The sequence below is a fragment of the Macaca fascicularis genome, chromosome 1, assembly GCF_037993035.2.
Source record: "Macaca fascicularis isolate 582-1 chromosome 1, T2T-MFA8v1.1".
In the NCBI taxonomy this organism is placed as follows: Eukaryota; Metazoa; Chordata; class Mammalia; order Primates; family Cercopithecidae; genus Macaca; species Macaca fascicularis.
The window spans coordinates 193,730,620-193,755,615 of record NC_088375.1 but is presented as its reverse complement, the minus strand read 5'-3'; the positions used below and the strand labels follow the sequence as shown (position 1 = coordinate 193,755,615).

The following is a 24,996-nucleotide window of genomic DNA, read 5'->3' as shown; positions in this document are numbered from 1 at the left end:
TAATTCCTTGACCATACTTTTTTTTTTTTTCCGTAACTTCTGGCCCTACACTAATCAGTTTTCACTGCTAGCCATTCTTAAGGTTTCAGCTTAGACATCACTTCATTTGGAAGCCTTCGTTTGGAAGTCTTGTCCTTTATTCATCCATTTACCCAATAGCTATAGAGCAGCCCATGTTAGGCATGTTAGGCTCAAGGGAGGTTATAGAGATTTCCAACCTCCAATCCCCTCAGTCTAGGTTGGGGTCCCTCTGTACTTTATTCCTCCAAAGTCGTAATTCTTTATTGGTCTATCTGTTCACAAAACTGTAACACTCAACGGTAGAATCCCCATCAACTGAACCAATGACTAGTGCTTAATCATGACTTGATAGTTAGAATTTGAATAAATGGATGGATAAAGAAGATCAGTCTATCAGGTGACCTCATGTTGAGGCCTACAAGTTAGCCTTAGTTGTATTATTCTTGCCTCTATCCTCATTTTTCTCTCTGTAGTCTACGATTGCAATTTTTCTTTTTTCTTTTTTTTTTTTTGAGATAGAGTCTCACTCTGTCACCAGGCTGGAATGCAGTGGCACGATCTTGGCTCACTGCAACCTCTGCCTCCCGAGTTCAAGTGATTCTCCTGCCTTAGCCTCCTGAGTAGCTGGGACTACAGGTGCGCACCACCACACCCAGCTAATTTTTGTATTTTTAGTAGAGATGGGGTTTCACCATGTTGGCCAGGATGGTCTCGATCTCTTGAACTCATGATCCGCCTGCCTCAGCCTCCCAAAGTGCTGGGATTACAGGCGTGAGCCACTGCGCCTAGCCTAGGATTACAATTTTAACTGTTTCTGCCCCAGAATCCCAAAGTGATTGTGGCATAATTTCCTATGTAGTTTTACAACAAAAAGAGAACTTTCTTTAAGTATGGAAAGCACTTTCCAAAGAAAAAAAGGAAGAGATAGTCTGGAAGTTTTGTTTTTAAGCATCAAATTATTACCCTCCAGACCAGGGTAAGAATCCTGTACATGAGCCACAATGTTGAGTCTGATTTTGAAATTTTTGCTTTGTACAAAGAAACCTGTCACAGGCAGAAAGGGTAGACTGAGAGGGTAAAAGAGGCCTGGTTGACCATGTACTCTAACAGGTATGCTAAAGTGCAGCACCTCCACTAGATTCCCGTATTTGGATTAGCATGTAGAGAGCAGACAGATCCAGTTTAACAACATATGAAGTCACAAGAAACAAATGTACTAATCCAGAATAGCACTATATTAATTTATAATAAAAATATAAAGTAGCTTGGGTCTCATGTTCTCTTGCTTCTGTCGATCTACATAGGAAGCTAAGGTATAATCTGAAACTGGCTTTCCCAGCCTGAAATCAGAGCAAGAGGAAGTCAAGTGGATTATTATGATGGCTAAAGGTATGATTAGCATCATAGTCATGACATATATACTGAATACTTCATTTTGCTTTTTAAATTTAAAAAGTAAAGCATGTATCTGTTTCAGTTTTAAGTCACAAATAAGCTAAAAGTAAAAAGCTTCTGCCTTTTATAACCAAGTACTCTGGATTAGTTGGAAGCTTGGTAGTTATTACCCATCAGAGTTCACTTGGTCACAGGAGTTTAGCAGCTAAAAGGGATACTACTTGGCTTAGAAAAGGAGAAAAAGTGAGGCAGCAGACAGCTGGCACATGGGAATTACTTCAAAAAGGCAGAGATAGGTGAGCTGATGAATCTAAAATCATGTAGGAGACACAGGCACAGGAATCACCTGCTACCTATTCCCAAGATCATTAAATCATACAGTATTACAGAGGTAAAAGTGCCCACTAGGGATCATGTAGTTCAGTCTCTCACATGTAAGAATGACTTGTTCAATGACGTAAACAAGTTTGCGGTCTGGTTGGGACTAGAACCCAGTTTAGTGCTCTGATATTACACCATATTTCTTCTTTCCTATTTTTTATCAGGATTTGGAAGCCAAAATCCAGGGTCTCAAATGAAGCTTTGAAGAAGGGCCAAAGGAGAATGGGAAGAGTATCAGCGAGACAAGTGTGAAAACAATATGCCTCAGTGATATTGGTCCTGACAGGTGGCTCTACTAAAAGATCTCCATGGTCTCACTCTCTAGACTCAGATATTAACAGAGCCAAGTCATTTAATTATCTGAGCTTCAGTTTTCTCATAAACAAAATGTATCTGAAAATAATTATACCTTGTTCAGAGTTACCAGAAGATAAAATGAAAATCTGTGTGTAAAGGAACATTAAATAAATATTGGTTTTTCCTATTTGCCATGAGTAAGAAACATTATCTTAGTCTGAATTTTTAACATTTGCATACTAATGACCAGAAGGTAGGAAAGAAGGAGGAAACAGTATGATTAGAAAGAGAACAGGCTTACACACAGAGAACAACTTGTTTTGTGAAATGAATTGAGTAACCACATTTTTTCCACATTGCATCACTTGCTCCTTAGCCAGGACACTGAGACTGCCGGCCAACCTCTGCTGTTATAGAAAGCACTTTTGTAGGACTTACTGAGGGTGTAAAGTGTAGGAGGCAACAGTTGTTAGAGGGAACCACCTAACTGCTGGAATGATGACTGAAGCACCTAATCTGGAAATGTCACCTGGAAGGCCTCTCTGTACCTTCTGAGCCTGGTCCTCTGACCATCTTCTGTTGAAAATCTAAGGACTCCAGAGACACACAGAAGAGAGGAAAACAGCAAACTTCTCTGGAAGCATCAGCCACAGAGTGAGTCATATTTCTTATCAGCAAGGTTTGCTGCCAGAAAGGAATGCATATCCAGCAACCTGGACACAAAGACCGTCAGCTCTGTTGGCTCTGGAGAACTACCTAACTGCTCTAGATTTATTAGTCAAAAGAACAGTGAATTCCCTGGGCATGAAAATGAGAAAATCAACCTATTAACTGAATAAACTCAGACCACCAAGGCTTATCCTGTTTTAGCCTCAAGTAACAAAAATGACTCTGCTATCAGTTCCAACGAACCTCTCTTCTTGCTGCTTCCATAGAGCTATTACCTCACAGTGCTTCCTTACAATGGATTTACCATACTGACCCCAGGGTACTTGTTTCTTGCATCACAGAGAGGAGTGGCACTTTCCTGAGCCAAGAAAAGTGTGTTTCCCTTTCATTCTGCCCCAGGATCTCTCCACCTCAGTGCGACTATCATAATCCAAGCAACCTCATTTCTTCCTTGTCCACAATTACCACTGTACAACTCATTCTCCACAGACCAGCTCAAGTGATTTTTTTTAGATAATAGCTTTATTAAGTTACATACCACAAATTCACCCTACATTTTAGTGTTTTCTAAGATATTCACAGAGTTGTGCAAACATCACCCCTATCTAATTTTAAAACATTTTCATTATCCTCAAAAGAAATCCCAATAGCAGTCATTTCCCTTTTTCCCTCCTCCAGCCACTGGCAACCACGAATCTACTTCTGTCTATATGTTTTTGCCAGTTCTGGACATTTCATATAAATGTAATCATCAGTGATTATATTTTGTGACTGGCTTTTTCATTTAGCATAATGTTATTAAGATACATCTATATTGTAGAATATATTAGTACTTTATTCCTTTTTTATTGCCAATTAGTATTTTGTCCTATAGTTATGCCACATTTTATTTATCCATTTATCAGATGATGAACATTTGGGTTGTTTTATCTTTTTGGCTACTATAAATAATGCTGCCATGAATGTTCATTATGTGTTTTTGTGTGGACATATGTTTTCTATTCTCTTGGGTATATATCTATGAGTGGAATTACTCGGTCACATGGTAACTCTTTAACGTTTTGAGTAACATCCAAACTGTTTTCTAAAGTGGTTGTAGTATTTTCCAATCTCACCAGTAATGTTAGAGGGTTCCAGTTTTTCCACATCCTCAGCAACATTTGTTATTATCCGTCTTTTGCTTATAGCTGTATCCATGGGTGTGAAGTGGTATTTCACTGTGGCTTTGATTTGCCTTTCCCTAATGACAAATGATATTGAGCATCTTAAGTGCTTATTGGCTATTTGTGTATGTTATCTGTTGAAATAGCTATCCAAATCCTTTGCTTATTTTTAAATTGGGTTGTCTTTTTTATTGAGTTATAAGTGTTCTTTTATATTCTGGATACAAGTCCAAGTGATTTTTTTAAAGCAAATCAAATCTTGTCACTTCCCTGGCTTAGTACCTTCTAATGGTTCCCTAACATGTTTAGAATAAAATCCAATATTCCCACTCTGGTTTACAAGGTCCTACATGATTTGGCGCCTGCCCACTTCTCCAACATCATCTTGTACTGCTTGCTTTTGTTTGAGACAGAGTCTTTCTCTGTCGCCTGGGCTGCAGTGTATTGGTGCGATCTCGGCTCACTGCAACCTCTGCCTCTCGGGTTCAAGTGATTTTCCTGCCTCAGCCTCCTGAGTAGCTGAGATTACAGGCACGTACCACCACACCCTGCTAATTTTTGTATTTTTAGTAGAGATGGGGCTTCACCATGTTGGCCAGGGTGGTCTCAAACTCCTGACTTAGGTGATCCACCTGCCTCAGCCTCCCAAAGTGCTGGGATTACAGACGTGAGCCACTGCACCCAGCCCCTTGTACCACTTTCTTGCTCAGGCAATGCATTCTAGCCAGAGCAGTCTGCTTTCTGCCCTTGGGACAGAGCAAACTCACTCATGTCTCAGCATCATTATATGAGTTGTTCCTTCTGCCTGCTTGGAAGTCTCTTTCCTTGGATGACTCCTTCTCATCATTCAGGTCTCAATTAAAGTATCAACTTTTCAGACAAATTTCTTGAAAAGAAATTCTACCTAAACAAGTTTCCCCTCTACAAAGAACTTTTGTGAATGATAAATATGTTCATTATTTTCATTGTGGTAATGGTTTCATGGATGTATACATATGTCAAAACTTTTCAAATTGTATACTTTAAATACATGCCATTTATCTTATGTCAATTATATTTCAATAGAGCTGTTAAACAAAAAAAAACCGTTTACAATTATACCTTCACTATCACTATCCCATCATACTTTATTTCCTTAGGAGAAATTATTTTATTTCTGTCTATAAAAATTATCTATATGAAATTATCTTATTTCTTGATTTAAATGTTTACCACCTGTTTCAGCCAACTAGAATGGAAACGTCATGAGCACAGCAATGTTGTTTATTTTTGTCACTTGTGTATTCTCAGCTTGGCTTACAATTAGGTGCTCAATAAATATTTGGCTAATTGAATGAATGAATTCAACAGAGGTTTAGAAAAGAGATCCTCAGACAATAAGAAGGGGGATTTTTCATTCCCTCAGATTCACCAGTACTTTTTAGACTTAAGAGGATGAGATTATTATTATTATCTTTACTAAAAGCAGCTACCTCGAAATCTATTCTGGATCTTCTCCACTGTCATCATCTGTATCATTTTACTGTTCATTTAGTCTCTGGCACTATTCTAGTACTTTATATATACTCTCTCATTGGTAGTGGTTAGTTTTATAATAATAGTATTGTAATAATGATAATATAGCATATTGTAATAATCGTATAGTATGTTATAGTTATAATATAGAATATAACTATAATGGCAACAGTAATACAATAAAAATTTGTTTAGCACTTGCTAGTCATCAGATGTAAGCATTTTACCCATGTAATCTCATTTATTCCTCACAATAACTTCATGAAGTAGGTTTTCTACTTCATGATGTGGAATTTGTAGTTTAAGGAACTACACAACTGATAAAAGGCAGAGATGGACCTCAAACCCATGTCTATCTTACTTCAAAGCTTGTTCTTTTTATCATCCTGCTACAGTGCTTCTCAACTATTTTCACAATACAGTGTTACTCCAGCTCTTATCCAAAGCCCCTAAGGTCAGAGGAAGGTGTGTGCCTTGGGAATACTAGTACTCAAACTTTGAAATGGGTTAGGGACAAAAGTAAGAGGGATGAAAAGCTAGTTGCCTGAGAATAAACCAGGATATGTAGAGCCCTTGGAATTATTACTTTATCCCAAATGCCACATGTGGCTTCATTTGACACTTAATACTTACTGTTTCTAATTGTTCCCTGGTAGACCTGGGTTGTTACCTAAGCTGCTGGCCCTTTCTCCTCCCCTGCATACTAGTGAAGTACACTGGTGAAGACATGATCATGACAGACCTGGGTAATCTCCCTTATCATCTGGGTCATGATTTCAAGAGCATGTAGACGGGCCTTTACCTTTGGTGCCAGGAGGCTGTAGGTTGTCTCCAGTCAAGGAACACCAGCCCACAGGGAAGATGTCCCGGGAGTCGAAGCGGCACCAGTAGTCAAAGGCCCCTCGCCACCCATCAAAAGTGACAAGCACCTCTGAGCCCCGAACCTCCCCAATAGTGGCTGGGCAAATGAAATGAGGGTTCTTCCTGTCCACAGCTTCTAGCTTCATTCCCATTTTGAAGAAGTTGTGGGAAGGTGATGGTGGCTCCTAGATAGGAAACAGAAATATACACACCTAGACACAAAAAGAGGCCATTATGCCAATAGACTACTATCTCATTTGGATGATTAAAAAGTGACTGCTATATAAGATTTATAATGGACATATAGCCTTTCTTTTAAATTACAGTATTACTTTATTTAAAGTATTTAAAATATTTAAATACTTAAAATATTTAAATATTTAAAGTATTACTTTATTAATCCTAACATTTTGACAACTTTGCTTCAGCTTTTTAAAAAAGGAAATAAAAGGTTGCAGATAAAGTTGAATCTCCCTTTGTGCCCTTCCCATATTCCATTCCCCCTCCACCTACCATGGAGGTAACAGCTACTCATGCATGTTTTATATTTTACTATATACGTACATACCTATTTGCCTGCTTTTAAATTTTATATAAATTGTAGTATACTGCATATATCAATGTACAATTTGCTTTTTTGTTCCACAGTATGCTTTTGAAATTTGCTCATGTTGATAAATTTTAACTCGTAATAGTATTTCGAGTCCATTTTAACTTGTAATAGTATTTCATTGTATGTATATATCAAAATTTATTCATTCTCCTTTGGACACTTAAAGTTCTTTCCAACTGTTTACTAATTTTTTTTTTTTCTGAGATGGAGTCTCGCTCTGTCACCCAGGCTGGAGTGCAGTGGTGCTACCTCCACTCACTGCAAGCTCTGCCTCCCAGGTTCACACCATTCTCCTGCCTCAGCTTCCTGAGTAGCTGGGACTACAGGCACCCACCACCACACCTGGCTAATTTTTTTTTTTGTATTTTTAGTAGAGACGGGGTTTCACCGTGTTAGCCAGGATAGTCTCGATCTCCTGACCTCGTGATCCACCCGCCTTGGCCTCCCAAAGTGCTGGGATTACAGGCGTGAGCCACAGCACCCGGCCCAATTGTTTACTATTTTAAAAGAGTTTTAACCAACATTCTCGCACTTCTTTGTACACATGTGGGAAGGTTTCTTTAGGTTATACATCTAGGTGTAGAATTCCTGGGTTATAGGGCAGATATATACATCTTCTGCTTTATCAAATATTGTTAATTTGTCCTCCAAAGTGGTTGTAACATTGTATACTTTCACCAGAATTGTGGACAGTTCCTGGGTGCTAATTTGTAATGCAGTTACACAGATCAAGTTTCAAAAACTGTGTTGTACATTCTATTCTGTTCCCTTAATCTTACTGCCTGATCCTGTAACAATAACATAGTCCTATTAAATGGATATCTGATAGGAAAAGTCCCCCTACTTTGTCATTCTTCAATATTGTTTTTGCTGTTCATTCTCCATCTTTCATATACATTTCAATTAGTTTTTCAAGTTCCATATACAAACCCTATTAGGATTCTGACTGGAATTACAATGAATTTATAGATAAATTTGGGTGGAAATAACCTTTATTATATACTATCAAGCCTTCCCATCCATAAACATGATAGTCTTTTCCATTTGCTAAGATTTCGTTCGTTCTTTCTTTTTTGGAGAAAGGATCTGGCTCTGTCACCCAGGCTGGAGTGCAGTGGTATAATCTTGGCTCACAGCAACCTCTGCCTCCCAGGGTCAAGTGATCCTCCTACCTCAGCCTCCCAAGTAGCTGAGATTACAGGCACGTGCCACCACACTAGGCTAATTTTTGTATTTTTTGTAGAGATCGGGTTTTACCATGTTGCCCAAGTTGGTCTCAAACTCTTGACCTCAAGTGATCCGTACATCTCGGCCTCCCAAAAAGTGCTGGGATTATAGGCATGAGCCACCGTGCCTGGCCAAGATTTCTTTAATGCAGATTTCTTCAACATACATTTAAAAATTTCCTCTATAAATATCTCATGCTTTTTCACTAACATTTTTTTCTAGGCAAATTACAATTCCATTGCTATCATAAGTGGCATTTAAAAAATTTATTTTCAAATCATTCAAATTTAACTGTTATTTTTAAATGCAAATAAAGTGATTTTTAAAAATTGACCAACTTATTCGATACTGATTATTAGCTTATGCTGACTGACATACAAATTCTTGTGTGCTTGATTGTTACAAATTCTTTGTGTGCTTGACTGTTAAGAGATAAATCTTAAAATATTCCTGTGATTTATGGATTTTCTAATTTTACCATGTACTTTTGTCAAATTTTGCTCTATTATACTTTGAGATTACATTTTCTAGGAGTATGTACATTTATGACTGTTTTGTCTTCCTGGTGAACTGTACTTTATCATTAGATAGTGACCTCTTTAATGTGTTTTATTTATTTATTTTTAGAAACAGGGTCTTGCTGTGTCACCCAGGCTGGAGTGCAATGGTGCAAACACAGCTCCCTGCAGCCTCAACCTCCTGGGCTTAAGCGATTCTTCCACCTCAGCCTCCCAAGTAGCAGGGACTACAGGCACAAGCCACCACTCGCAGCTAATTTTTAATTTTTTTCTAGAGACAGGGTCTTGCTACACGTGGCCCAGGCTGGTCTCAAATTCCTGGACTCAATGCTTTTAGCATCATTTAGACTTTTAGTACAAAGTCTTGTGTGATTTCCATATAGTTTATATCAGTTTTATTTTGATAAAAGTTCATCTGACACATCTTTCATATTCTTTTATTTTTTAAAAATTAAAAAATTTGTTTTCCATCATCCCCCTTCTCTGTAGATATTCTTTTACTTTCAACATTTTTGTCATTATGTTTAGTGTCTCTTATACATAGCATATAGCTAGATTTTTAAAAATCTGATCTATGTATGATTATAATGAGCTTAAGCTCATTTCTTGTGATAATTAATGTATCTGAATTTATTACAACTATCTTATTGCCTACATTTTTATTTAATTTCAATTTCCAAAGTTCTTTTTTTCTCCTTTTCAATCAACTGAGTTTTCTTCTATTTTCCCCCTCCACTGATCCAAAAGTTAAACATTCTACTTGGAGTCTTGGCAGATCCCTTTAAGATTTTAACTGCATAGCTGGCATAGCAAAGTCTAAAACTCATCTTTATTTCTAGTCCCAAAGAATACAATAACTACTCCCGAGTTACATAGGTGCTAGGTAATTCAGAAGTAGGATGCTCTTAGTGTTGAGACTTAACTAGCAGCACAGGCAAACCTAATTCAATACACTTTACAGTAACTTTTACCCCATTAGAAAATTCAACAGATAGACTCACTGCCTCACTTCTTGAGAAGCAAGAACAAATACAGGTTTTGGGTCCCTGTTCTGCTACTTACTAGCCACATGATCTTGAGCAAGCTCCCAATTCAAAAGTATTTGTTTCCTTAATTTTTAAATGGAAATACTAATTCTTAGTTCATAAAGTTAGCTGTGGGTATTACATGAGATAGTATATATAAATTCCTAAACATATTGTAGGCAGTAAAAAAAACAGTCTCCTTCTTTTCTCTGTTTAGAACATGAACTGTACAGAACTCCAAGATCTATAATAAGAATAGCTCCTTTAGATTTGTATTACATTTCATACATTCTACTAATAATACATTTTAACTTCTTAACAACCCCGACAGGTAGACAGAGATTACTGGCAGCTGGGACCATATAATCTACTATATGGGACCTTATAGTCTAATATATTCCTCTGGGGATAATTGCTGCTTCATAAGCTACTAAAAAATCCTTCTGAACTAATTTCTGAGAAGGCATCTTCAGGCCATAAGTAAATGTGGACATCAATGGCTCAATATTTAACCTTAAGCAGCTGGGAGTTGGTGATATATGAGGGTTAGCATACCTTGTGGAAAATCCTGATGGGAGCCATCTCTGCTCCATTTAATGTCTTCAAAAGGAACATGGGCCAAGAAGATGCATTCAGCCGAAATCCTGCAGCAAGCATAATGGGCAACAGATTAAAAATGTTTCAAAAATGAATGGTGATATCAAGTTCTGCCTTTGCAATCCAGCTACTCCTATGCTGTGATAGTTACAGAATCACAGACTGTTAAGAAAGGACTTAAGGGTTAAAAAGAAGAAACACCTCATTAGACAGAAGAAGAAAATGAGGCACATAAGAGATAATGTAACTTGTCCAAGGTAATGCTATAAATAGTGGGACAGAGTCTCCAAACCAAGTTTCCTGACTACGACAAGTATTACAGAACATACAACATAATACCTAGAAAACTTTCCTTGAAAAATCCAAAAATGATGTGATAGGATTAACAACTACTTAGAGACGATCTGGACAGTAGAATATGAAAGGGGATCTAATAATCTCTTAAGAAGAAACCAAACATGTCAACTGATAAACCCAATGTATAAGTAAATAATTTTGGTTCCTCTCAGTATAAACTAACTCACTACTTCTCTATCACTTTCTGTCTTGCACACATACACACACCGAGTACAAAATACGTTTTGAAGTTCATTGTTTACTTAAACAACTAAGGACCAAGGAATGACTTTGGAGAGGATCGTCCTATCCAAAAATCTTCATTTTGCATTAAGAGTAAAAAGAAGCTCTTTAAGAGCATCAAATTCCCCTAGACCAAGAGTGTATATGTGTCTATGTCCCAAGTTAGGCCAGTTGTTTTCTGACATGAGATTGACATGGGAGAAGAAAATCTTTGTCTGAGAACATGCTCATAAGTATGTTTGTGGTTTGGGCACTGCTACATGGAGAACAGACCTGAGAATAAAGCCAAAGTAAGGCATGGAATGGAGAGACATAACAGTGTTTAAAACCCTGTACTCAGACACTCAACATCACATAAATCCTTGGACTTCTTGGTTATATAAGTTAATAATTCCTGCCTCCTCCTTTTTTCCCTCTCTAACCTGGTTTGAGCTGGCTTTTTAACTGCTACTCTTCTTTTGACTGTGGTTTTAAAAAATTAAATCCCTCCAGAAATTCAGGCGTGGTGTGTATGTGGGAAAACAACTCTCCTTAGGTCAGGGAGGGCTGAAGCAAGCCAAACCCAGAGCAGCTTTGCCATGAGTGGTTTGGTACACCTACGGATAAGGTAAAGCAAGGCACTACTGTTTTAGAGAAGTGGTCTGTACACCTTGGTATACGGAGGCCTGCACAATTAGAAAATTCAGGTTTCATGCCTATAGTTATCAATGAGTAGAGTGCCTAGCCATGTAATTCCCAATTCCATTTTTGAGGTAGGGGTTACTGAGGGGTTTCTATCTCATTTGAAGCTTAAGGAGCTAAAAAATCCTCTCAGCTCTGGAAATCATTACAATATTATCATAATAGTTAATATATATTGAATGCCTACCATGTAGTAAACATTTTATACGTCATTTCTTACTCAATATTTGAAATAATAACATGGGCAGGCACTATTATTATCCCTACTCTATAGATGATATAAAATGAAAACTCAGAGAAGCAGCTCGTCTAGGATCATGCTAGTAAATGGTGGAGACAGATTTCAATACATGGTGGTTGGATAAAAAAGTTTGTGGTTCTTTATTATATTTCACTACCAGCAGGATTCTTCAAGAGTACAGGGACAAAGCAGAATATTATGAACCCAAGAAATTGCTAAGATATCTTATTCCTCAACCCATTAGGTGATATGGGACTCTATCCCTTCAAATTCAAGTATATCCATAATTTATCTCAATATTCTTGGGCAATCATAGATAGTAGATAATTTTAACATTGAAAGGGACCTCAGAGGCCATGAAGTACAAAGATCTTACATTGCAGATGACAAAACTGCCAAGTCAAGAGGCTATGAAACCTGTTCATGGTCACACAAGCCAATCTTATAGTGTCAGGCTGGAACCCCAAGACTTTATTTGGTTCTCCTTTATTACACTATGTTTATTACACTATCTGTTTTATTACACTACGTTGCCTCCAAAAGTTAACGTTTATTGTATACATATCATGAGCCAGCCCCTTGTGCTAAGCATTTGCAGTGGATCACTACCACTATTCTGAATCAGATACTAGAAGAGTAGCACTGTTTCTGGTGCCAGACTGCCTGAGTTTAAATCCAGCTTTGCCGCTTACCAGGTATATAACTTTTGGAAAATTACAAAACCTCTCTCTAGCTTCAGTTTCCTCAACAACAGCGTGGGATAAGAATCAATGGGCTGTTCTAAGGATTAAATAAGCTAATACACACAAAGGACTTAAAACACTGCCTGGCATATAGGCAGGAGTTAAATGCTGGCTATTGTTTTTATAACTATAGATGAAAAAACTGAGGTTTAGAGAAATTAATATCCAAAGTGAGTAAGTTAGTAAATGGCAGAGTCAGGATATGAACCCAACTACTTTGTCTCCAGAGCTTTCATAACTAATCATCACATTAATATCTTCAAATATTTTATCACTCAGTCTTACCACACTGTCTCTAGGTAAGAAGAGTTGGAGTCATAAACTTATGAAAGAGAGAAAATAAGGAAGATAAAAACAATAATTTGAGGCTATATTCAAATTAGGCAATGACCTACGGTGTCTATAAGGAAAAGGACAGGTGGGTAAGAGGAAATCCTAACCTCTAAAGGTAGAGTACCTCAGTGATCAGTCATTGCTTCTGTCTTCTTCTTGGCCCCCAGTTTCTTCCTGTTAAATGATCACTGTCAATTTATATATCTAGCCCAAACCTCTGCTCTGGGTTTCATGTTCACATATCCAACTACCTCAGTCTATAACTCTACTTGGATGTCTAAGAAATCATAAAATGAGTAAGTTTAAGACAGTACTCTTGATTCTACTATTCCCTCCAAACTTGTTCTTTCCTCCAGTTATCCCATCACAGTTTAATAGGTGGCACCCCCTACTAAACCCAGGTGCTCAGACCAAAAAGACCAGAAGTCATCCTTGATTTTTCCCTTTCTATCACCCACCAAACCCAATTAATCAGCAAGTCTTGATGGCTTTCCTGCTTAATATATGCTAGATCAACCCACATTTCACCATCTCTACTGCCATATTACCCTATCTAAGCCAGAGTCAAACCTTGCCTAGACAACTGCAACAGCTTTCTAATTGGACCTCAGGCCTCTACTTTTGCAGCCAGAATAATATGTTTAGTTTTTAAAAATATAAATCAGGTCACATTACCTTATGCTTAAATTTCACAACACAAAACAGATCTCTTTATTATTCATGTTTACAAGGCTTACATGATCTGGACCTTGCTTACTCCTCATTATCATCTCTTACCACTCCCTTGTACCCCCATTCATTGGTCTTTCTGTTCTCAAATATACCAAGCTGTTTCCCTCTGCCTCAAACACCTTTTAATCAACTCTTTACAGTTAGTTATTTGCTGAGACATCACTTCCTCAGAAAGGTGTTCCTTGACTACCCAAAATAGCCTCCTAAATCTATCCTGCTTCCTTCTTATTTACTCCTAGCCCTTATCACCATCTGAATTTTCTTTTTAAAAAGTTTAATGCGTATGCCTTCTCCAACTAGAAGATCCTTGATAGTTTTATTGAATTAAGGAAAAAACCCTCCATTTATTAAATGAGTGCCAAAAACTGATGAATGCTTTATCATGTTATTCCACTTAATCCACAAAAACCATACGGGGCAGAATTTATTAATGATCTTGCAGGCGAGGCCCCTGAAACTCAACGTTAAAAGTCAAGGTAAAGCGACTTTTACCTTGTAAAAGTCCAAGGTAAAGTCACACAACTAAGGTAGTGAGTGGCTAAGTTAATATTACAAAGTCAGATCTCTTTTAATTCCAAACACAGGCTGCAAGTGTTCTGTGTTTACCAAGGATTTATTTTTTAAAACTTCATAAAGAACCATTTCTAAAGTGCTTCTAAGTGCTCCCAAGACTATGGGACCACTGGATAAGCTAGGGTCCATCTATTTAAACTGGCTAACTGATGAAACTGGATTTAAGTGTGGAGCAGCAGGCCGGGCACAGTGGCTTTCACCTGTAATCCCAGCATTTTGGGAGACTGAGGCAGGAGGATCACTTCAGCCCAGAATTTAAAGACCAGCCTAGGCAACATAGTGAGACCTTGTTTTTACAAAAAATAGAAAAAATTAGCCAGGTGTGGTAGTGTGTGCTTGTATTCCCAGCTACGTGGGAGGCTCATGCAGGATTACTGCTGTAGCCTGAGGATGTCGAGGCTGCAGTGAGCTATGATTGTGCCACTGCATTCCAGCCTGAGTGACACAGCGAGACTCTGCCTCAATACATACATACATACATGTGGAGCAGCAGGACTATAATCTAATCATAGTCCAGGCCCTCTCGTGGCAGGTAACAGAACAGCATTCACACCAGGAATTGATCAGTGATAGAAACATACAAAGGACTCCTTTCAAGTCACTGTATATACTACAGCATGTGACCAAATTTGCTAGGTAAGCAGTTTACACTGAGATCCTGACTCACTTGACCAGGGGCCTCAATAGAGGCTAACTTCTACTCTAGCTCAGTGACTCTCAAACTTGGACACTGGAATCCCCTGGGGAACATTAAAGAATACATCAGATCCACTCCCAGAAATTCTTATTTAACTGATCTGAAGTTAAGGCCTAGACCCTGAAAATTTTAAGAGCTCCCTAAGTGATTTTAACAGGTAGCCAAGTTTGAGAACTATGCTCTAGACAGCTCTCCTTAGAAGAAACAATCACAGTATTAAGTAGAAGAATCAGTCAGTAATAACACGGAGCTGTGAGAAGAGTGGCAGCTTTGAGATAACTGAGGAGAATCATTCTACTCTACTACATGCTTTGTCCTTGGAGGACTCCTCTGCAAGGGAGTAATATCCCTTATGAGAACAGAACACACATACGTATACATATACACCATACAAGATTTTAATGGAAAAGGATGCTCTTCTAGAGCAATGTTTTCCAAATAAAGACCAGTTGTGCCAGAATCTCAGGACAGCCATTTTGCCATGCAGAATCCCAAGCCCCATTACCTAGAGCTTCTGATTCAGCAACTCTAGAAGGAAGTCCAGAGGAGGCCTGAGGAACATGAACACACATGCGTATGTACAATTATATAATTTTATTTTTTAAATTTTATTTTGAAGTTATAAACCTAGAGAAAATGGCAAAAACTATATAATGAACAACTATGTACCCTTCAACTAGATGCAACAACTATTACCATTTTCCCACATCTGCTTTTCTTCTACATATATTAATATACTTCCACCCCTGAACTATGTGAAAGTCGGAGATGTTACGACACTTCACCCCTAAATACATCAGTATATTTGAAAAAAGACATTCCCCTACAAAATTGCAGTATTATCACACTCAGGAAATTTAATTAAAAATATTCTTATTTGTCCCTAAAATGTTCTTTAAAACTGTTTGATTTTTAAATACAGGATCCAATCAAGAATTACATACTGCATTTGGTTGTCATGTTTCTTCAGTCTCCTTTAATGTAGAATTAATGTAGAATAGTCCTGTTGCCCTTTGTTTGCTTTGTATGACACTGACATTTTTGAAGAGTCTGGATTATATTTTACAGAATGTCCCATAGTTTGGATTTCTTCTGATTTGTTTCCTCATAATTACATTCATGCTAAAGAGCTTATTTATTTATTTATTTAGAGACAGGGTCTTGCTCTGTTGCCCAGGCTGGTGTGCAGTGGTGCAAGGTTCACAGCATCCTTCAACTCCTGGGCTCAGGCGATCCTCCTGAGCAGCTAGGACTAAAGGTGTGCACCACCATACCTGTCCAATTTTTCTATTTTTTTGTAGTGATGGTGGGCTTACTATATTGCCCAGGCTGGTCTTGAATTTCTGGCCTCAAGTAATCATCCCGCCTCAGCCTCCCAAAGTGCTGGCTAGGATTACAGGCATAAGCTGCTAGGCCTGGCCTGCTAAAGAGATTTGATAAAAAATACTATACAGGTGATGTGGAGTATTTCTCATTGCAATACTGCAGGAGGCACATAATGTCAGTTTGTCTAATTATTGAAGATACAAAATTTGATCACATGTTAAGAGGTGACTGACAGTGTTCTTCACTGTAACTTCCCTTTGTAATTAATAGACAATCAGTGGAGAGAAACTTTGAGACTGTGAATATCCTATTCCTCAGTATGTTTTTTTACCTAATAGTTTTAGCATTTATTGGTTACTCTTGCCTGACTCAATTATTTAAATAGTTGCAAAAAAGTAATTTTCTCTCATTCTTTCTACATATTTTTTTGAGACAGGGTTTCCCTTTGTCCCCCAGGCTGAAATTCAGTGTCAAGATCTTGGCTTACTGCAGCCTCAACTTCCCAGGCTCAGTCAATTCTTCCATTTCAGCCTCCTGAGTAGCTGGCACCACAGGTACGTGTCATCACGCCCAGATAATTTTTGTATTTTTTTGTAGGAACAGAGTTTCACCATGTTGCCCAGGCTGGTCTCAAACTCCTGAACTCATGTGATCCACCCATCTTGGCCTCCCAAAGTGCTGGGATTACAGGTGTGAGCCACTGTGCCCGGCCTCCTTCTTTCTATATTTATTGGCTGGCATTTTGTAAAGGAGACTTCTTCCCTCCAACTTTAATTTAATTTAATTTTTTTTTTTTTTGAGAAGGGTCTTACTCTGTCACCCAGGCTGGAGTGCAATAGCATGATCATGGCTCACTTCAGCCTCGACCTCCCAGACTCAAGGGGATACTCCCACCTCAGCCTCCCAAGTAGCTGGGACCACAGGTGTGTCACACCACGTCCAGCTCATTTTTAATGTTTTTCGGTAGAGATGGGGGTCTTGCCATGTTGTTCAGGCTGGTCTCGAACTCCTAGGTTCAAGGGGTCCTCCTGCCTCTGCCTCCCGAAGTGTTGGGATTACAGGTGTATCAGGTGATTTTCAGAAACCAAACTCAAGGTGTCCTCATTGCTATTGAGATGTAATTGCTTCTAGGCCTTTTCAACGAACAGTGCTTGGAAAGCTATATGTATATACAAATACATATACAAGTCATATGTTACTTATATGTATTACTTGAATAGGAGGCATACATATATTTTAAAGGCCAGAGTAGATACAGATACTCTCCAATTCAAATCCAATACTATAGGGTTCTTCCTCATCTTTTTCCATATTAGAATCTTACTTATTCATTCACTCTATTTTCAGTATCAGAAAATTAGTCTCAGATGGCCATGCCAAAACCACAAACATTATTAAGAAGTCAGAATTTCTTTGCAGTCCATTTTTTCCTTAGAATATGCCCCATATTAAAGGTATACTGTGAAGGCTTCTATATTAAAAATTTATTTGAATTAATAGTTTTTTCAATGTTATGATATCCATTTGATTCAGCTTCGTTTGTTTCTAACCAATTTTAGAGTTTGCTTTGTTCATCTTTTTTAGTTAATTTTATTTATTAAGTAAAATATTTAATTCAAAAGTCAAAAGAATATTAAAAAGTATTCTCAAAAGCCTGATTCTTATCCCAGTACTTTCTACCTTATTCCAAGACATGCCTAATGGGTGACCTTTTCATTATTTTTTGGCTTGATATTCCTGTGTTTCTTTTTATAGAAATAAATTTAAAATATATAATCTCATGTGTTATATATGTGTGTATATGTGTATACATACATATTTCCCCTTCTCTTTCTCAAGTTAGAGTATTATATATACTTTTAGCAATTTTCTTTTTTCACATCAATGATATACCTTAGAAATCACTCCATATTAGTTTATAGAGCTCTTCCTCATTCTATTTTATGGGTGAATGGTACTTCATTGTGTGAATGTACTATATTACATTCAATCAATCTCTTAATGTTGCAAAAAAAAACAACCATGTGTATGTTGCTTTATTTTTGTGGAAGTATATCTTTAAAATCAAATTCCTGAAGTGGGATCCCTGGGTCAACTAATAAATGCATATGTGGCTTTTCTCAGATACTGCTGAATTGTATGCCCTCCCTCTCCAGTGTGAATTGTACCATTCTGCATTTTCCCAGCAAAAAAATGAGAACGCTTATTTCCCCACAGCCTTGCTGTCTCCTCAAGCTTTTGAATTTTTGTCAATCTGGTAAGAAAGAATGTCTCAGTGTGGTTTTAATCTGCAGTTATTTTATTAAGGGTGGTGTGTATTTTCATACATCTGAGGACCATTTGTGTATCTTCTGTCAACTGTTCATGCCTTAAGATCATTTTTCTATAGGTTTTAGTCTTTAAAAATTTTTCTATTTATGGGTGTTCTTTATGAATTAGGGAGATTTATCTGTGCTTTATGTTGCAAATATTTTCTCCCATTTATCATTTGTCTTTTAGCTTTGCTTGGAGTATTTTTTTTCTCTAAAAACGTTTTACAAAGTAAAATTTATTGGTCTATGTAGACTTTGAGTCATATTTAAAAAGGCTTTCCCCACCCCAAGTTTATAAAGGAATTTGTTTTCCTAGTACTCATATAGTCATTTTTTTTACATTTTGATCTCTAATGCACGTGCAGTTTATTCTGACATATGCTGTGATATATGGATTCAATTGTATCTTTTCCTAATGGCTATCAACTTATCCCAATGTCACTTATGAAAAAGTCAATTTTATCCAATTTAACATGCCAACCATCATGGACTGAATCTCCATCCCCCAAATTAATATGTTGAAGTCCTAATCCCCAATATAACTGTACCTGGAGACAGGGTTGTTAGGAGACGATGAAGGTTAAGTGAAGTCATGGGGTACAGCCCTAATTTGACAGAACTATGGCCTTATAAGAAGAGGAAGAACTCTCTCCCTCTCCCTCCACTTCTCTCCCTCTCTCCTTCCACTTCTCTCCCTCTCCCTCTACTTCTCTCCCTTCCTTCTTCCTTCTCCTGTGAGAACACAGTGAGAAGGCAGCCATAAGGTGGCTGTCTGCAAGCAAGAAGAGGACCCTCACTAGAAACCAATCCCAGCCAGAATCTTGACCTTGGACTTTCTAGCCTTTAGAACTATGAGAAAAAAAATTCTGTTGTTTAAGCCAGACAGTCTGTGGTATTTCACTGGCAGCTCCAGCAAACTACGACACTACTTTTATCATATAGCAGATTTTCATATACAGTCAGATCTATCTCTGGATTTGCTATTTACTTTACACTGCTCAGCCTGTCTATTCACGTGCCAGTTCCATATAATTTTAATTATACAGGCTTTAAAGTATGTTTTAATAGCTAATGGGATTACTCTCTGCACATTGCTCTTTTAGGAGTTCCTAGCTATTTTTGAATTATTATATGTACCTACAAATTTTATTATATTTACCTACAAATTTTCCTCATTGCTTTGCAGAGATCCATTTTTTCCATGTCATCATTTTCTTCCTGCTTGAAGGACTTCATTTAACACTTCTTGCAGTACTGATATGCTTGTGATTAATTCTCTAAGCTTTTGTATATGTCTGCAAACGTCTTCATTTCATTTTTATTTTTGAAAGACATTCTTGTTTGGTATAGAATTCTAGCTTAATAACTTCTTTTCCTTTTAGAACTTAAAAATGCTGCTCCACTGTATTCTGGCTTGCACTGTTTCTGACGAGAAGTTGCTGTCATTCTTTGATCTTCTGTATATCATATGCTTGTTTTTCTCTCGCTGCTCTTAAGATTTTTCTCTTTATCACGGGTTTTCAGCAATTTGATGATGATGTGCCTTGTGTGGTTTATTTCATATTCCTCCTGCTTGGGGTTCATTGAGCTTCTCTGATTTGTGAAATTATAATTTTCATAGTATTCAAAAATTTTTCAAGCATTATTTTTCTAATAACTACTTATGTGCTCCCTATCTCTCCTTCAGGACTCCAGTTATATATGTTATAGGCAACGTGAAGTTGTTCCATGGCTCACTGATGCTTTCTTTTTCAGTTCTTTTTCTATCTGTGTTTCATTTGGATAGTTTATACTGCTGTTTTTAAGTATGCTGATCTTCCTCCTGCAGCAATTCCAGCAGTAATATGTTGTGGATCATTCAGTTTATTCATCACTTGAGATATTATATTGTATTTTCTACCTCTAAAGTTTAATTTGGTTCTTTTAAATCTAAATCCTACATTTCTCTACTCATAATTTCCTCTATTTTCTTGAACATATGCAATATAAACAACTGCTTTAATGCCCTTGCCTATTAATTCTATAATCTGTGTGATTTCTGGATTCTTATTATAATTGGTTAGTTTTTCTTTTGCTTGTTTGCATGCCTGGTAATTTTTTATTGTGGTAAAATACGTATCAAATTTATAGTTTTAATCATTTTAAAGTGTACAGTTCTGTGACATTGAGTGTATTCACATTATTGGGCAACTATCACCACCATCCATCTCCAGAACATTTTCATTTTCCCCAGCTGAAACTTTGTACCTATTATTAACCTCTTCACTTCCTCCTCCCCGAGATCCTGGCAATAACTATTGTACTTTCTGTTTCTATAAATTTGATTTCTCTAGATATCTCATCTAAGTGAAATCATACAATATTTGTGCTTTTATAACTGGCTTATTTCACTTAGCATGTCTTCAAGGTTCACCTATGTTGTAGCATGTGTTATAATTTCCTTCCTCTTTAAGGCTGAATAATATTCCCATTGCATCTCTCTCTCTTCCCCACCCCACTCTCTTTCTGTGTGTACATATGTGTGAACATTTTCTTTATCCATTCTTCCATCAACGGACACTTGAGTGGCTTCCACCTTTTGGCTATTGTGACTAATGCTGCTAAACATGGGTTTTCAACTATCTGCCCAAGTTCCTGCTTTCAGTTCTTCTGAGTATATACCCAGAAATGGAACTGCTGAATCATAGAATTCTACTTTTACTTTATTATTATTATAATATTTTAAGTACTAGAGTACATGCACACAATGTGTAGGTTTGTTACATATGTATACATGTGCCATGTTGGTGTGCTGCACCCATTAACTCGTCATTTACATTAGGTATGTCTCCTAATGTTATCTCTCCCCCAAGCCCCCACCCCGCAACAGGCCCCGGTGTGTGATGTTCCCCTTACTGTGTCCAAGTGTTCATTGTTCAGTTCCCACCTATGAGTGAGAACATGTGGTGTTTCGTTTTTTGTCCTTATGATAGTTTGCTGAGAATGATGGTCTCCAGCTGCATCCATGTCCCTACCAAGGACATGTACTCATTCTTTTTTATGGCTGCATAGTATACCATGGTGTGTATGTGCCATATTTTCTTAATCCAGTCTGTCATTGATGGACATTTGGGTTGGTTCCAAGTCTTTGTTATTGTGAATAGTGCTGCAATAAATATACGTGTGCATGTGTCTTTACAGCAGCATGATTTATAATCCTTTGGGTATATACCCAGTAATGGGATGGCTGGGTCAAATGGTATTTCTAGTTCTAGACCCTTGAGGAATCGCTACACTGTCTTCCACAATGGTTGAACTAGTTTACAGTCCCATCAACAGTGCAAAACTGTTCCTATATCTCCGCATCTTCTCCAGCACCTGTTGTTTCCTGACTTTTTAATGATTACCATTCTGACTGGTGTGAGATGGTATCTCATTATGGTTTTGATTTGCATTTCTTTGATGACCAGTGATGATGAGCATTTTTTCGTATGTCTGTTGGCTGCATAAATGTCTTCTTTTGAGAAATGTCTGTTCATATCCTTTGCCCACTTTTTGATGGGGTTGTTTTCTTCTTGTAAATGTGTTTGAGTTCTTTGTAGGTTCTGGATATTGGCCCTGGGTCAGATGGTAGATTGCAAAAATTTTCTCCCATTCTGTAGGTCGCCTGTTCACTCTGATGATAGTTTCTTTTGCTGTGCAGAAGCCCTTTAATTTAATTAGATCCCATTTATCAATTTTGGCTATTGTTGACATTGCTTTTGGTGTTTTAGACATGAAGTCCTTCCCCATGCCTATGTCCTGAATGGTATTCCCTAGGTTTTCTTCTAGGGTTTTTATGGTTTTAGGTCTAACATTTAAGTCTCTAATCCATCGTGAATTAATTTTTGTATAAGGTGTAAGGAAGGTATTCAGTTTCAGCTTTCCACATATGACTAGCCAGTTTTCCCAGCACCATTTATTAAATAGGGAATCCTTTCCCCATTTCTTGTTTTTGTCAGGTTTGTCAAAGATCAGATGGCTGTAGATGTGTGGTATTATTTCTGAGGGCTCTGCTCTGTTCCATTGGTCTATATCTCTGTTTATAAACAGAACCACAGACAAAAACCACATGATTATCTCAATAGATGCAGAAAAGGCCGTTGACAAAATTCAACAGCCCTTCATACTAAAAACTCTCAATAAATTCGGTAATGATGGAACGTATCTCAAAATAATAAGAGCTATTTATGACAAACCCACAGCCAATATCATACTGAATGGGCAAAAACTGGAAGCATTCTCCTTAAAAACTGGCACAAGACAGGGATGCCCTCTCTCACCACTCCTATTCAACATAGTGTTGGAAGTTCTGGCTAGGGCAATCAGGCAAGGGAAAGAAATAAAGGGTATTCAATTAGGAAAAGAAGTAGTCAAATTGTCCCTGTTTGCAGATGACATGATTGTATATTTAGAAAACCCCATCGTCTCAGCCCAAAATCTCCTCAAGCTGATAAGCAACTTCAGCAAAGTCTCAGGATACAAAATTAATGTGCAAAAATCACAAGCATTCTTATACACCAATAACAGACAAACAGAGAGCCAAATCATGAATGAACTCCCATTCACAATTACTTCAAAGAGAATAAAATACCTAGGAATCCAACATACAAGGGATGTGAAGGACCTCTTCAAGGAGAACTACAAACCACTGCTCAACGAAATAAAAGAAGACACAAACAAATGGAAGAACATTCCATGCTCATGGATGGGAAGAATCAATATCGTGAAAATGGCCATACTGCCCAAGGTAATTTATAGATTCAATGCCATCCCCATTAAGCTGCCAATGACTTTCTTCACAGAATTGGAAAAAACTACTTTAAAGTTCATATGGAACCAAAAAAGAGCCCGCATTGCCAAGACAATCCTAAGCTAAAAGAACAAAGCTGGGGGCATCACACTACCGGACTTCAAACTATACTATAAGGCTACAGTAACCAAAACAGCATGGTACTGGTACCAAAACAGAGATATAGACCAATGGAACAGAATACAGCCCTCGGAAATAATACCTCACATCTACAACCATCTAATCTTTGACAAACCTGACAAAAACAAGAAATAGGGAAATGATTCCCTATTTAACAAATGGTGCTGGGAAAACTGGCTAGCCATAAGTAGAAAGCTGAAACTGGATCCCTTCCTTACACCTTATACAAAAATTAATTCACGATGGATTAGAGACTTAAATGTTAGACCTAAAACCATAAAAACCCTAGAAGAAAACCTAGGGAATACCATTCAGGACATAGGCATGGGGAAGGACTTCATGTCTAAAACACCAAAAGCAATGGCAACAAAAGCCAAAATTGACAAATGGAATCTAATTAAACTACAGAGCTTCTTCACAGCAAAAGAAAGTACCATCAGAGTGAACAGGAAACTTACAGAATGGGAGAAAATTTTTGCAATCTACTTATCTGAGAAAGGACTAATATCCAGAACCTACAAAGAACTCAAACAAATTTACAAGAAAAAAACAAACAACCCCATCAAAAAGTGGGCAAAGGATATGAACAGACATTTCTCAAAAGAAGGTACATTTATGCAGCCAACAGACACATGAAAAAATGCTCATCATCACTGGTCATCAGAGAAATGCAAATCAAAATCATAATGAGATACCATCTCACACCAGTCAGAATGGTAATCATTAAAAAGTCAGGAAATGACAGGTGCTGGAGAGGATGTGGAGAAATAGGAACACTCTTACACTGTTGGTGGGACTGTAAACTAGTTCAACCATTGTGGAAGACAGTGTAGCGATTCCTCAAGGGTCTAGAACTAGAAATACCATTTGACCCAGCCATCCCATTACTGGGTATATACCCAAAGGATTGTGAATCATGCTGCTATAAAGACACATGCATGTTTACTGCAGCACTATTCACAACAGTAAAGACTTGGAACCAACCCAAATGTCCATCGATGACAGACTGGATTAAGAAAATGTGGCACATATACACCATGGAATACTATGCAGCCATAAAAAAGGATGAGTTTGTGTCCTTTGTAGGGACATGGATGCAGCTGGAAACCATCATTCTCAGCAAACTATCGCAAGAACAGAAAACCAAACGCTGCATGTTCTCACTCATAGGTGGGAACTGAACAATGAGATTAATTGGACACAGTAAGGGGAACATCACACACCAGGGCCTGTTGTGGGTTGGGGGGATGGGGGAGGGATAGCATTAGGAGACCTACCTAATGTAAATGATGAGTTAATGGGTGCAGCACACCAACATGGCACATGTATACATATGTAACAAACCTGCATGTTGTGCACATGCACCCTAGAACATAAAGTATAATAAAAAAAAAAGAAAAAAAAATGATACCACAAGAGTACAATCAACAAAATATAATTTTAGGAAATTTAAAAGACAAATGACTTAGGTTTTTAAACAAGTAAACTGCAAGAAAAAAATGAGAGCAGAGGAGAACTCGTAGATTTAAAGAAACTTAAAGGACAT

The 24,996-nt window shown here is 37.6% G+C and overlaps 1 protein-coding gene across 45 annotated transcripts in view; it reads right to left on the bottom strand.

Moving 5' to 3' along the window:
• SCMH1 (Scm polycomb group protein homolog 1) overlaps positions 1–24,996 on the bottom strand; it is a 218,422-nt gene that overhangs the window by 102,083 nt on the left and 91,343 nt on the right. For all 45 annotated transcript variants that reach the window (XR_012421699.1, XR_012421721.1, XR_010579411.2 and 42 more), the window contains 2 exons: positions 10,241–10,329; positions 6,244–6,487 (listed from right to left, as the gene is read on the bottom strand). Coding sequence is in view for 29 of the 45 variants with exons in the window: in XM_074010755.1 (XP_073866856.1) it covers positions 6,244–6,487; positions 10,241–10,329 (333 nt within the window). In the remaining 16 variants the exon portion in view is untranslated. The remainder of the gene's footprint in view (positions 1–6,243; positions 6,488–10,240; positions 10,330–24,996) is intronic.